Raw genomic sequence first — 16051 nt, forward strand, 5'->3', positions numbered from 1 at the left:
AGGGATGAACCTATGCCTTGGCCACAGAGGTTGCCAGATCTCAACCCTCTCGATTTGTTCTTCTGGGGAGATATGAAAACCCTCGTATGCGACACACCTGTCACATCAGCTGAGGACCTCGTTGCTCGCATCAACGTCGCCGCCGCGACGGTAGCATATACACCTAGCTTGTTTGCTCGTACTCGACAATCCTTGATTCGTCTCTGTCATCTCTGCGTAGAAGTGAACGGCAGACATTTTGAAAACCGTCTGTGATTATCGTTCTCGGCAAATCCCAGTGAGAACACTCTTGGTATTGCTCCCCACCCCCTTTGTATGTTGAAAGTGACATCTTCAGTTGGTGTACAGTGAAACGCACACGCAAGACATTGTAGCATTTGTTGTTTGTTGTGTGTGTGTGGGGGGGGGGAGGGGGATTTACGCAGTTGTCGCGTGTAAAATTACACGTTGTCGCAATCATCTGATATTGTGTTTTTCTTTCCCTCCTCCTGGTGGAGTAATGTGTCTCTCGTATGCCACATGACATGATTCGTTCATTCCTCGCGTGTAACTGGGGTATGCAACCGTGCTCAACTTTTCGGATTTTGTGTTCCGTGCTCATGTTTTGATGTTTGAGGTCGGGATGTGTTGTCTTTAACGCATTTCTCATTGTCACGGTCCTTCTTGCTGCGTTACATACACTTTCCATGCATTGTTCTTGCTGGAAATCCCCAATTCCTTTGAGGACTCCATTGCGCATGCGTGCAGTGAACTTTTCATAGTGACTTCCGGACTGAGCACATACGATTCCTTTATGATTCCCTTGGAACCGCCTCTCTATCTGTTATAGTATTCGTCCCAGTCAGGTGTGACGTTCACTTTGTCACCTTTTGCGAGGCTCCTATCTCGGAAACGAAGCCTCAGTCGTAAAAATGGAACTTAGACTTTTTGCTTGTTTTTGTGTGAGGAATCACCTCCCAAGCGTTGTAAACGACCTTTAGAAACACCCTGTATAAGCCACTCAGTGCAAGTGTCCCTAAGCGAGAACTAAGGGTGAGACAAAGGAAATAGACAAATATAAAAAGGGCAGGATATAGAATTCAGAGAGCAGTTGATTCTCATAGTCCAGAGAGTCGAGAGTGCAGTCCTGATGATCCAGTCAGCCAGGGGGGAGGGTAGTTCACTTACATCAATACACCGAGATGCTGCCAGTCTACTTAGCTCCTCTCTACCTTAAGTGGGTAAGACGACGTTCCTTTCTCTCTCTAATACAACTGGTCATTTATTTAGCTAGAGTCAGGCCTTAGATTGTTGTACGATGCAACATGACCAATGTTCATAGCAGTATACAATAAACCATACTTAATCTACCTCTGTTGTGTTGTGTTCTAGCAAGTAAGATTCCTTTAAGTAACGTTTGTATCCCCACGAGCGTTACAGTAGTTATCTTTATTCTTGTGTGCATGTGTAATTTGCATCCATATGTTGTCCATTAAGGGGAAGCGAGACAGTTTCGCACCAGTTGTACATTTATTTCATTATTGTCAGAATGGGCACTGCTACTAAAAAAAACAACAGACTGGACAAGAGAGTATGACTTTCTCCCCATGTTGCAAGTGGAAGCGGTTTTTCAAGTTGATTGATTATTAAGCTAGACACGATGTTTGTAAAATTTGATGAATAAGTATTTACAGAATCTCATGTATTCCTCATGGGAAATGAACTTAAATTTCAAATTATGGCTAATCAAATGGGAGTTTTGACTTTTCCTATGAGCAAGAAATTGTTTGTGTCCTTTTTCCATCTCTGTACTTTTCTACGCCATTGGATGTGCATTAATCTCGAGAGAACAAATAAAATAATGCTCCCATGAGTGTAATGCATCCTTGCATCCTCCAACGGCAATCCTGGCAGTGTTGCCAAACCTGATGTGCATAAAAGAGCTAAATTTCACCTTAAATGGAAATAAAATTGACTTTCGAGGATCTAGATTTACGAGGGCTGGATAAAGTGCCTCTTAGGGTAATTTTATGTATCAAAGAGCAAGGGGCGCTACTATTACCGTTAATGTGATGACAATTTATTCTTAGTTTTCACTGTCTAGATTTGGCGGCATCACCTATCTCAATAATCCACCGATGGTCGAATGAAATCGAAAATAAAGGATTACCAGATAACTAAATTTAAGTCATTTTCATGTCAGCCATGGCGCTATAAAAGAAGTAGCTGGGAAGGTAAGATGGGATAGGATGATGCAGCCAAAATAACAATATCACCTGTAAAATGTATATTCATGGCGAAAGTTGGTCTATGTGGGAGGGTGCCCCAGTTTATAGCCAAACGAGTGCACAAAAGAGCCAGATCTGGCTCCAAAAGAGATAAGTTGCCAACAGTGTTCACATCCGCCGCCAAGTGAAGAGCCTCGCGGAGACCATCCCTCATGCCCTTAAACTGCTGTATTAGACTTGTATGCTTTCCAGCAGTATAACTTAAGTACGTGAATAAAATATGGTTCACATTCTAAAGGCAGCTCACTAATAGCGAAAGAGTACTGATTAATCTGTCACATCCCTCAATACAATGCAAGAGAATAATGAAATTATAATGTTGGGTGATTCAACACTAAGGCTATTTGCACCTGCCATGATATAAAGAGACAAGACAAGACCCTAATTGATAACTACATGAAGGGCAAAACTAGAAACAATCCTGAAGACTCAATCTTCCATACCTATGCTATAAGCTGAGGCTTAAAAAATTCACTAACCACACAAATCTCAGGATAACACAGTCAAACAGAGGATTATACTGCCTGTGGGTGCAGGTGCCAGAGCCTCATTAACCTTCCAGTATGAAGTACCAACAAATGTGTCAAAGAGAGATTGAAACTTTACAAGGGTGGCTACTCTAGGACCATGATAAAATTCAAGTTTAATTCCAGGTTTTCAAGGCAAACTTTCCAAAAATTCAAGCATATAGATGTTTTCTCTATTTCAACTATACGTATTAACGCCTCTCAACACCACACACACATACACACAAAAATATGTTACCAATATAAAGGGTCTATGTGATTACAACATGTCCAAAACTTCTAATTCAATTAAAAGGTATATATAATTAAAGTATTTTTATTTAAGGTGCTGAGTTTCCATTTACCATTTCACTCGAAATACATCTACAAACACATGTCACAGATGTTACGGGATATACCAATCTATGAAAAATTATTAAATGCCAAACTCAAATTCAGTGGTCAGAAGTAGTGCGCTACTTGTAGCATCGCTACAGTAGCTAGCTACAAAATTTGTAGCTGTAGCTGTAGCGACGCTACATTTTGAAAATTGTAGTTGTAGCGGTAGCGAAGCTACAAAATTCCTGTAGTTGTAGCGAAAATTTCGCTACAGCTACATTTTCTCTCATCATTTTGAGATGAATTTTGAATGTGGCAACAGCGTCAGAAAAAATCAACAATAACCTTTAATTTTGCAGGAGGTTCATAAAGACAAAGTCAATTACATCAAAATACAGGTTATCTAGATTGTACATTAGATATATCTGCATGTTATTTAATTAGTATTTGGATATCTAACTAACTGACATATATGAATATATTCCAGCTAACAGCTACGTTTTATTGAGCTTCATCGTTATTTTGGGGAGAAACATAGATCGTTTGCTGCACCGCTGGAAAAAAGTGCCTCGTTTGCATCACCCCCGGAACAAATCCTGTGGATATCCATGGTGTAAGAGGCACCAAAATGTCATTAATTGCTGTGTAAAACACAACTCGCAGTGCAAAAACGAGCAATGGATTTTCCACTGCACTGACAATGGAATAGTGCCAGCAATAAATGGTTCAGTACGTTAACAGCATTGATCATTGTCAGTATATAGGATCTCACCAGCAAGAAATTATTGTTACAAAAATGATAGAGTTTCTGGAATTACAATTATTTTCGTGAAAATATTTGTTCACAAATTTTAAAATTACAATACGTGTAGAACACTCGGGTTTACACGACAGTTTCCTCAATATATTGTATCATATTGTAAAAAGTACGTACGAGTTATTGACATTCCTGCAGAAATGACAATTTTCTTTAGTTCTTTAGTTAATATACATAGTTTTCAAATTTATGTATTTTTCCTACTTTTGCGTCACTTTTCTGTAACTTTTGCTAATCATGACATCATCATCATCATTATCCTTCGCCGTTTCCTGCCTCTGACTGGGTCGGCATAGAAGTGAAGCCTCTCCATTATTTCCTGGTCTTCCACCACTCCTCTCTTTCCACGGTGTCCCCAATCTTCTCCTCTTCTCCTAACACTCTCCGCTATCTGCTCTTTCCACCGACATCTTGGTCTCCCCCTTGGCTTTGTGCATTATAATCTCTTACTGGTAGTCTTTCTGCATCCATTCTCTTCATGTGCCCGAACCATCTCATCTGTGCCTGATCTATCCTGTCCTGAAGCTTCACCACACCCACTGGCTGTCGGATCTCCTCATTCCTTATTCTATCCCTTCTAGTCTTCTCCCATAGACTCCTTAAAATTTCATCTCCACTGCCTGCATCTTTTTCTTGTCTCTCTATGTCACGTAATTATTGGCACATAGTATGTGTTACATGTTACCTTCTTGCATTTCATAGGTACATCCCTGTTCCATATTAATCTTCGAACGCTTTTATATAGTCCACCACCCATTTGTCCTCTTCTGTTTACCTCCTCATCTATTCTTCAACTCTTCTCAATCATGACAATGAGGATGAATGGTTTATTTAATTCTCTTATCTATACTAGTAGCTTTCTGCCACTTTCGGCTAATTGTGAGAACGAGGAAGAATGATGAATGATGAGCAGTGTGGGGAATGGAGGAGCAGGAGGATCCCATCCTCCCAACTTGGAGTCTTTCCTACTTTTTGTTTTGAGTCCATTTTATGCATAGATAAGCTGATCGAGACTGGATCCGAGCCACTATGTGCCTCCGCTGGGTATCGAACCTGGAGCCCTTTTGTAAACAAAGGACTCCAGGTACTTTTCATTCAAAATGCTGCCATCATATCAGTCTATTAAAAAATGAAGTATTTATTCTCAAGAAAAATAAGTTGATGTGAACATAAACGTAATCCTACAAAATTTCATTTGTGTATAGTTGTAATCATTAATTTGGGTAACACCCTAATTGCAATATTCATATATCAAATTTGAATTGAAATGCCACTTGCATAGGTACGTTATTCTCAAAAACTATAGTAAAAATAAGTAACTGAAGTAACACAGCTATCAAAATTATTGAATGACGGGAATCATGATAATAAATAACAGAATCTATTTACCAGTAGTAGGGGATTTTTTAATATTCACATGGTTATTTTTAAGTTTTTTTTATGCAGAAGTAGCGCAAAAAGTAGCGAAGTAGCGAGTAGCGAACAGGAGTAGCGTAGCGAGCTACTTTTTGATAAATGTAGCTGTAGCTGTAGCGAAGCTACATTTTGGAAGAATATCTGTAGCTGTAGCGAAGCTACTTTTAAAATGTAGCGTTCTGATCACTGCTCAAATTTACCTAATCAACTTCAAGATATCTTGCAATAATCTTCTGTCTGTTAGATTGTTCCGGAAAGGATACTAACAAAGTAAACTGATTGCTAGAATTGTTTTACTTTTCACAGAGCCTTCCTTTCCTTCCTCGGTAAATGAAAGCTAAACTGCTATAAAACTTGCCTCAGGGCATTTATAAATACATGTATAAATTCAATAGGATCTTGATTAATAAAATTTTCCAATTTTTCAAGTCTACAAAGAAAAATTCATGCAGAATTTCCGGAGCTAATAATTCAAGCATAATCCGTGGAATTCCTGGTGTGTAGCCACCCTGTTTACTGCCTTTAAAAACGGTCACCTCCTTACACCCTGCAAAAGGGAAATACACACCCTTTCAGTTGGCTGATATATGGTGATCTCCATCAGGCTTGTCAGCAGAGCAATTTTGGTTCCGTGGACGCTCGAAATAAGCGGTAACTTGGTCAGAAAAACATGGACAGATCCTCCAGCGGTTCCGACAGCAAGGAGTTGGCCGTCATCGCTCCAAGCCATTCTGTCCACCCCTCTTTCCTCCTCTAACGTCAAAACATTTGAAGTGTCCTGCAAGTTGCCCATCTCGTGAAACTTTACTCTGAAAATATATATACATGGTGTTACGTAGAGCTAAATATTTGTGACAATAATTCATGTTCTCGGAATGTTAGTGACAATGGTTCCTTAATACCATGATGAGAGAAGAGGTACCATCTCGAAACATAATGTTAGTACAAGTATAAGTTTAAAAAAAACACTAGACAATGGATAAAGTATAATTAACATTGCATGCTAATAATTTATGTTACATATTTAATTAGATATTTTTAGATAATTCTTGAAGCATTCCTAGTGGCGAATGATGAAGAGCTTTTCTCAGGATATCAACCAGGTGATTTCCGGATAGGCTTCTGAGCTTTCGAGAGCTAACGTTACTCTCATCTTCAGGGATTGAAGTGCAGAAATGTGTGAAGCGATGTGACTACCAAAAGTCAGAAGCCAATATCGAAATCCTAAAGACGACCTAGGAAAGAAGACACTTGGAATTTACCATATCATCTGTTCCTGCAATAAAGCCTACATTGGACAAACAGGGAAGACAATTGTCCAACACTGCAAAGAACAAGCCAGCTACATCAAGATTTTCATCCCGAAAACATCAGGGTTAGCAGAACATTCCATCCAGGAGGGCCATAGAATTGACTTCACAACTACCAAGATCATCAATAAATCATTCAATTACTGGTATCGAATCATCAAAGAAGCAATAACCTTCAACGGGGAAAAGAAAAACCTCAACAGGGACATGGGACTTGAACTGGACCCAGCCTTGTTAGCGATAGTCAACTGGGAGTGTGGACATCATTGAGAGATGGCCCCTGATTGGCCCACTACCTACAGCAGAGCCATCCCACACCAAATATATATAACCTTACCCTCACACATATCTGTACTTCAATCCCTGAAGATGAGAGTGATGTTAGCTCTCGAAAGCCTATACAAAAATCATCTGGTTGATATAACGAGAAAACCTCTTCACATTAAATGACATATGAACATCAGATGAAAATCGGAACTAGAATTGGAATGTGCAAAAAGCATATTGTATAAACCAATTTCGATATTAATTTTCTTACTTTCAAAATTTTGATCATAGGGTGAAATGTACCTCCAGTCTTCCATTTACTACTCATGAAAATATAAAAAACTGTAACATGATACCTGGCAAATTCATAATTCAAATTTGCCAATGGTTTAAATCAGCTGCTTCATTTATTTATTTTTTTTGTTTGGTGGGAAATTCAAAGTTCCTTTTTTTTTTTCAATATCTCAGATACTGTGAATGCTAGAGTTAAAAATTATATTTTGTTTTCTTCAATGGATCATTCCATGCCAAATCAACTGGGGTCTGAACCTTGAAATCTCAGAAATTGATAATTTTTGGTACAGTGGTAGTATCAGTAAAGTTGACGAAAACTGCCAAATTTCAGATCTTTTCCGATCTTACTTTTCGAGTTATTGACTTTCAAAAAAGCAAAAATTCCCAAAATTTGATGACATTTTGAAATCTTTAAACAGCTGTAGATCAAAAACTATTTGACCTAGAGAGCTGAAATTGGTGTCATTCCCTTCTGCTTTTAATGGGCTTTAATTTGATATGCAACATCAGTGTGGTATTTGAATTTTGTAATTAAAAAAAAAAAAGTTTTTTGAAAATCTCATAACACCATTTTTTTTTTTTTTCAAAAAAATATATCATTTGAAGACATCAACTGACTATTTGTGTGCAAAATTTCATAATGGGACGGACATGGGTTCCAATGGAAATTTAATTTTTGTATTGTAATGTGTGCGAAATTTGCTAAATTTGTTGACTTCCATGTTATAACCACAGCTATATGCTGAGTGGTTGATGTTGAAGTCTTCATATTAGTCTATTTTATAATTGTTGGACTACACATATGAAAATATCTCAAATTTATCATTTTTAACATCAGACAAGCAAATTGAAAAATGTACGAGGGGAAGTCATTAAGTAACAGGAATTAAGATTCTAAACTTCGTGGAGATTAATGTACAATGAAAATTTGTGTTTTGGCACTCAAAATGGTTCCTTAGCAACACACCATAAAGTTGTCATGACAATCGAGCAGTATGCGCCTGCACAGTAGCTTGTACAGCATGGCCGCTCCGCTGTTGACTTGCACTGTAGAAAAGCAACGAAGTGTTACTAATTTTTTTGTGGTTAAAGCCCATTAAATGCAGAAGGGAATGACAACAATTTGAGCTCTCTAGGTCAAATAGTTTTTGATCTACAGTTGTTTAAAGATTTCAAAGTGTCATCAAATTTTGGGATTTTTGCTTTTTTGAAAGTCAATAACTCAAAAAGTAAGATCGAAAAAGATCTGAAATTTGGCAGTTTTTGTCCTCTTGATAGGTGCAATGCATAATCAAAAAATCTAAAAAATCTGAACCCTTAAGGTTAAAAAATAATTATTATCGGTTGATTTGGTATATAATGAGCCCAATATAAACTAGGCTATAAGCCTATGGTCGAAGCCATTTACCAAGTAGAAGAAGAAGATGAAAATGTTTGAAAAAAATGTTTATGCATTTTGAACCACCTGAGTCCCCATGTAGGCAACACCGGGGCGTGATTGTTCAAATCAGTACCTGTATATTGCCTGATATGTGTTTCATTCTTGTGCCAAGAATTGCATACTTTCTGCTGATACTTTCACAGCTAAAAAATATTGTAATGTGAAATCCGTGCTTGTTTTCGGCAGGAAATTTAAAATTCCCTCACATTTTTTTCTTTAAATATGTATCTCGGAAACTCTGTTTGCTAGAGTTTCAAATTATACCTCATTTTCTTCAGTACAGACTAGGTTATAAGCCCGTGGTCTAAAAAAACAATTTTCATTTATGAAGAAGAAGAAGACAATGACAGTAACAAAATCTGATTATTTTACGAAATTTGAAATTTGTCATGTCCCATGTATGTAAAGCCATAACATGACAGTTCAAAATTGTGCCTGCATATTACCTGATATGTGTTCTCTTCTTGTGACAAGAATTGCGCACTTGCTACCAACACTTTAGGAGAAAAAAATAATTTCTAGTATAAAGGCGGCGATTATCTTTTCAGAGGGAAATTGCCCCTAAACATATATCTCCGAACATTATCTGATACACAGAGTCTTCCCAAAGTTACACAACACTAATTGTGACATGGGTGTCACAACTGGCGCTAGCAACAATACCTGGGTGTGACATGGGTATCACAGCCAGCGAGGACAAACCTCTAAGAAGAAAATAAAATATTGCTATTAAAACTTCACGATTCACATTTTAAAACTAATTCATTCATTCATTGCTTAACATGAGCTAAAACTATACTGTTTTTGAGGACTAAAATTTCCTTTCCTATTAAAAGCTAAGACTGTAATGGAGCACACAGAAGGACGAACACAAGACAACACAGCCCTATGGAGGATTATACTGGCTGTAGGTCCAGACGCCAGTGTTTCGTTAGCCTGTAATATTGCAGTTACCACGGACTACTACGTGGAAGACAAGTTGACTCTTGGGTGCCTTACCAGAAGGTTGCCCCTAGTACCCCATGAGCACATAAGACCTGCATTTACAGGGAGGGGGATGGTGGGGAAGCTATGGTCCTGGGCCTCCAATGCAGAAAAACTGATTTGAAAAAGGCCTCAAAATGATACATAGGCTGTTGCAGAGAAGGTGAGACAGATTTTTTCCTGGCTTGGCAACACTGCCTATGGTTTCGGCACTAGTTATGTCGTGTAGGATGACTCATTCTGTTTCCATAGCAAGTTGTCACATGTTGCGAAACCAGGTTAGTGAGCAGCTGTGTTGATTTACGTGGAACGTGTTTCGTTTACCCCTCCAGGTTTTTGTGTAAAAAAATAAAAAAAGTAAAGTGTTCCCCTGTGCTTAGCACCACGCCATGAAGGCGTATAGGGGGTGTGGGGGTAACGCCCCACACTTTCTTGATCCGGTCATGAGTGGGGGTGATGTGATCAGCATCACGCCCCTGACCGCCTTTACCCCCCAGGGTTTCCCCCACGTACCCATGTTATTCGACGCTGGGTGGGCGCCGGGGCCGCTTCCATCGTTAGAAAAGTTCCCGGATTTTTTGTATAACATTGTTTTTCGCGATGAGTATTCAAGATGAACAGCAACATGGCATAAAATTTTGTTGGCGTTTAGGGAAAAGTGCTGCGAAAACATATGCAATGTTTCAACAGGCATATGCCGATCAAGACAGACTGAGTAGAGCCACAGAGTACCGATGGCACAAGTTGTTTGAAGATGGGCACGAATCAGGTGCATCCTAGACAAAGACTGTCCATGATTAACGAGACAATAGTGAATATGGTTGCATACCTCGTGGGCTGTTTTATTATAGACATTTTCCTGCATCCAGCATACAGCCCGGGCCTTGCACCCTGCAACTTTTGGCTATTTCCACTTTTAAAGGCCGCTTTACGTGGTCGTCATTTCATGACGAACAAAGAAGTGATCGCAAGTTTTCTTCAGTTTGCTACCTGACGACGAATTTTCAAAGACATTCACAAAGTGGCAGGAGCATATGAACACTTGCTTAGCTGTCAATGGTGCCTATTTTGAAAAAGATGTACGTCTACTCGATATGGCTGATTCTGAATAAAAATTTTGTGGTTTGCACTTTTTTTGTTTCATTTTAATGATTCTTGGAGGGGTCCATGTACATGCTTCTCTTTTAACTGCTACACCAAATTTTCACCCTAGTACATTTGCTAGCCAATGGAGGTCGCTGTTTTCCTATACAGGAATTAGTCTCACCTTCTCTGCGACAGCCTTTGTATATTTATACCGAAAAACTTCTCAATAATGGACAGGCCTATTCAGAGAAAAGTGTAGGATGTTACACAATAGGATAAGCATATTACAGTACGTACGTACTTTACGAACATAATGTTTTTTGTTTTTCTTCCTACATTCAAGAAACAAAATACTGTACTACATACAGTGAATTTAAATTTACTAAAGTATCCCTACATACATTACAAATTGACTTCAACTTTTTCCTTAAAATCAGTCGTTTGTGTTTCTGCGACATCATAGCAGAAGTGACTCACACTTCTCAAGATAACCACAAGGTCTACTGCCCGCACTTTTAAAAAGAAATATGTTCGGTGTAACATGAAATAATGTGTGCTGGTTCTAAATACTGGCCATTGTTGTGTCAAGTAATATTGGCATTAAACCCCGTATTTCTGCCGGGGAAATTAAAAATGTCTGTAATTTAGAGGTGTCCACTATTCAGATGTACCCGTTACTGTATATGGTACAGAATATAACCAGCCATCTGACACAACTTGACATGAAAGCTTTCACCACCGTTACCCCAGAGTAGCCATTTATTAAAGGCTGTGAGAATGTCTAATGCAACGACATGCTCTGAACATTTCTCACCCTCAGATATTGAACCTTGGTCTCCCGCACGGCAGTCAGACATTCTACTATTGACTGATTTCAATTTTTAATGTGGCTTGTGCGTTTCAAGACATGTGACAAGCACAATAGTTACAATGTTGTGTTGTGTTGAGTTATGATGAGTTTGTAATGTGAATTTATGAACGTACATGTTGTGTAATGTTGAGTTATGATGAGTTTGTAATGTGAATTTATGAACGTACGTGTTCAAAATGAAACATATGACTATCGAATATAGTAAACAGTTTGTAAAAAGTTATGTACCATATCTAAGTTATGAATACAAGAAATATTAATATTGGAATCTAGTTTTATGTTGATAAAAATGTGTAGGTTTCAATAATTTGGCGACCCAGTTTTCAGGATTCGAATTAGTAAGTGTTTAGCTATACGTTTTTTTCTTAATAATATAGTTAAATAATGACAGATAAAGGGAAAAGATCAACACGAAAAGGACAAACTATTGATGAAAGCTTGATTTCTGACAATGCGGAAATCAATGTTGAAAATTTCGGTTGTTGTAAGGATCCAGATAAGAATGCTAAGTGTATATCTTGTCGCAAATGTGGAAAGTTATATCACCATAAATGTCTACAGTTAGCAGCGTTACATTCCAGTAATTCTGATACATTTGATCAGTACTTGTGCAAAGTATGTGATCCGATGTTTGGCCAGCATGGGACTGAACACAATAAAGATACTAATTTCAATGCATTATTGGAGACAATAATTCATAAAATGGATGACGTTCAGTTGCAGTTTACAAACAGCCAAGCGCAGATGAAACAGCAGCTTACAGACAGCCAAGTGCAGATGAAACAGCTTACGGACAGCCAAGCGCAGATGAAACAGCAGCTTACAGACAGCCAAGCGCAGATGAAACAGCAGCTTACAGACAGCCAAGCGCAGATGAAACAGCAGCTTACAGACAGCCAAGCGCAGATGAAACAGCTCACAGACAGCCAAGCACAGATGGAACAGCAGCTTACACACAGCCAAGTGCAGATGAAACAGCATCTTACAGACAGCCAAGCACAGATGAAGCAGCTTACAGACAGCCAAGCGCAGATGAAACAGCAGCTTACAGACAGCCAAGCGCAGATGAAACAGCTCACAGACAGCCAAGCACAGATGAAACAGCAGCTTACAGACAGCCAAGATCAGATGAAACAGCAACTCACTGATCAAATGAAAAAGTTTTCTGAAAGTCAGGAGTTAATAACAGCAACTCTTTCAGAAAGTTTCAATCAGTCTCTTGTTACTTTCGTCCTGAACTCCGAGAAGAAATAAAACAGGTGGCTGATGCTTGCAAAATAAATACTAACGCCCTTAAAAATGATGTTAAAGAGGAATTAAGTGGTGTGTAGTCTAATATAGAATCACCTATTGCAAAGACGTCTTCTCATCAGGAACATCTCGTCGAACTAACGACACAAGCGGAAGAACAAGTCTGCAATATAAGTGCTGTTAAAATTACACTAAATGAACAAGTATGTATTTCTCGCTTAGAAGACGAGATTGGTGATATTAAAACTAAAATAGGGCACATTAGTAGTACAAAAGTGTTAGCTTCTGAGAATGATAAAGCACCAACCGTTCATAAAATATCTGACGTGTCTGAGACAATATACAAAATATAATGCAATTTACACACATAGTGTGTGAAAGTGTTATGATACTAACGTGTTATCGCCACATGAAGCAGCTTTACCAAGAGCCGTGGAGAGGGCAATATCTGTTACACTGTCTCTGTAGTTCTTAACTTGGAATAACTCTTGGCCAATCTCCTTCATGTGGGTAGAGATTCCTACAAAATATCCAGCATTGAATCCAAGGAGTATGTAGCCATCTCCAAACCTGGAAGTAAATAACTCTTTTCAGTAGAAATTAAGAGTGGGACAAATTTATTGGTGTAAGCCAACATAAATACATCAATGTATGGGGCAAAATGGGGAAAAAATTTACTACGACTAAGCTGATACCCATATCAAAAATTTAATCACTGATAATGGTCAATTCTTTTCCGAGTCTAGGTGTATTGGAGTGTTCACAAACGTGCTGTGCAATGCTTTCACGGATTCTACATATTGTCAGCTGAATACTATGTTGTCGTATGTCCATCTGCAGTGATTTTGCAGGAGAACTGATTGAAGTTTGACGTACGCGGGTTCTGAATACACTAGAAAATTTGCGCAAACAGTTTATTAATGTTGATAATTCACACCACTTGACATCCAGATATGTTGCATTGGAACATGATGCATTAACATGAAAGGGACACGATTATGTCAACTCATTTCTGACAAAACGTGGATATACGACAAAACGGTATTCAGTGACATCCCGAAAATTATGCAAAATGCATAGTGTACGTGTGTGCAAGCAAAAAAAAGCATACACTAAAAATTATAAAGACAGTGCTCACTGAGCAAATTGAAGAAGACATATGTAGCTTTTTATTTTTGGTTATCACAGATGTTTGAAAACAGTCGTTCAGGTCCAGGCACTTCTAAAAATACCAATCAACAAAATTACAAATATCACAAATAACTTCTTTGCTTGTAATCTGGGTGCATCCTCCTTCAATGGTTGTTTTTAATTAAGTAATTTTTACCCATTTTGTCGCATACGTATCACCATGGATGTCTCCCCATAAAAAGAATTTCAGTGGTGTTTGATGTGATGGATGCAGCATCTCTTCAATACTAACTCTTCACCAAATCCATCACTAGATTTCACCAAGATAGGCCCTCACATCATAGGGAGGTACTCATTCAGACTGGAAATAAAGCTCTCTCTGCCGTTAACATTTTAGCTGCCACGTGTACCGCCGGTAGTATACCCTAAGTCCTCTAAGTATCACCAGTTCGGCATCTTTGACATAACCCCAGAAGAAGCTGACCGGAACCGCATCTGGTTTCAAGCCTTACCTTACCTTACCACATGGCGCTACAGCTCCTCATGGGCTTTGGCCTCCTCAACTATGTGCCTCCATCTATTCCTGTCCTCTGCAATCTCCCACCATCTTTTCACCTTCATGTGACGCAAATCTTCCAGGACACCATCTAGCCATCTTGTCATTGGTCTTCCTCTTCTTCTTGTTGAATAGATTTTTCTTGCATCACTTTCCTTTGCATTCTATCCTTTCCCATTCTCTGTACGTGACCCAGCCACCGCATTCTTTGTGATTTAATAAATCTCACCATATCCTCTTTCCCTAGTATATGGTTAATTTCTTCATTAGTTCTTATTCTCCAGAAATTATTTTCATTAACCGGTTAATATATTTTGCGTATCACCCTCCTCTCAAATCTGCGCAATGCTTCATCTTCTGTCTTATTCATTACCCATGTCTCTGAACCATATGTTATTATAGGTCTTATTAACGTTTTATATATGGTAATTTTGAGATTCCTGTTTATTAGTTTGCTCTTTAATAATTGCATGTTTGCATAATATGCTCTATTCCCCATGTATATCCTTTCCTTTATCATGCTATCTTCTTTGTTTTGTTCATTTATGATCAGCCCTGAGTATTGGAATGACCTGACTCTTTCAAATTCCTTCCCATTTATTTCTATTCTTTCCTCTCTATATTTGTCAGGTTTTTGGGTAACAATCATGTACTTTGTTTTATTGACATTTGTTTCTAGTCCTAACCTATTTGCAGTTTCTTCTAATCTGGTATGTTTTCTTTAAATAGTTTCCTGTTCGTGTTATTATTGCAATGTCATCTGCATATGCGCATATTTGAGTGCTCTTTGTAAAAAAATTGATCCTCTCTTATCTACCTTTTGAATGGCCACGTGTAATGCTAGTATGAAGAGTGTGGTTGACAGTCCATCTCCTTGTTTGACTCCTCTGCAATATGGAAATTCTCTACTTGTTTCATTCCCTATTTTCACTTTTGCTCTGGTCTGTTTCATTGTCATTTCTATTAAATTTATTAACTTGATGGGGAGTAGTGTGTTTTGTGGTACTACTGGGACGAGAAATGATGAGCCCCCCTCAGGCAGATTTGGCTACACTTAAAACTAGCTCAAGATGTGCATATGAGATTATTGCTCAAGTGTGGTACTCTGTCTAACCCAAGATTTTTGTAAAAATGCCCTCGGGAATTTCCCGTGAAATGATGAGCCCCCTCAGATTGATTTGCCTACACTTACAAAAGCCACATCTGTGAGATTGTTGTCCATAAGCCTGTCAAAAATATGCCCCTCTTGATATTGTTTTTGCTACACTTAAAATTAAGCCAAGATGCTCATAAAACCCACACCCACACATATTTACTTCTGGTCCACTTCCGGTCCACTTCAACGTATGTTGAAACGTTTATATAGGAACAATGGGCATTGATTGCCACTTTTCAAATCACAATGACCTATGGGTTGCAAACATGCTTTTAGATTGCTGTATAATTGTAAATATTGTTTATTTTACAGCCTATTCTGTTAAGGCAGTCAAACCCTGTCAGAACAAACAGCAATCA

The 16051-nt window shown here is 38.4% G+C and overlaps 1 protein-coding gene across 1 annotated transcript in view; it reads right to left on the reverse strand.

Moving 5' to 3' along the window:
* The window catches only part of Oseg6 (intraflagellar transport protein Oseg6), a 125616-nt gene that overhangs the window by 72470 nt on the left and 37095 nt on the right, over window positions 1-16051 (reverse strand). Inside the window, exons 6-7 of the mRNA XM_083134247.1 lie at window positions 13246-13419; window positions 5914-6154 (exon numbers count right to left, since the gene is read on the reverse strand). Of these exons, the coding sequence (XP_082990373.1) occupies window positions 5914-6154; window positions 13246-13419 (415 nt within the window). The remainder of the gene's footprint in view (window positions 1-5913; window positions 6155-13245; window positions 13420-16051) is intronic.

The sequence above is a fragment of the Lepisma saccharinum genome, chromosome 13, assembly GCF_977018435.1.
Source record: "Lepisma saccharinum chromosome 13, izLepSacc3.1, whole genome shotgun sequence".
Classification (NCBI taxonomy): domain Eukaryota; kingdom Metazoa; phylum Arthropoda; class Insecta; order Zygentoma; family Lepismatidae; genus Lepisma; species Lepisma saccharinum.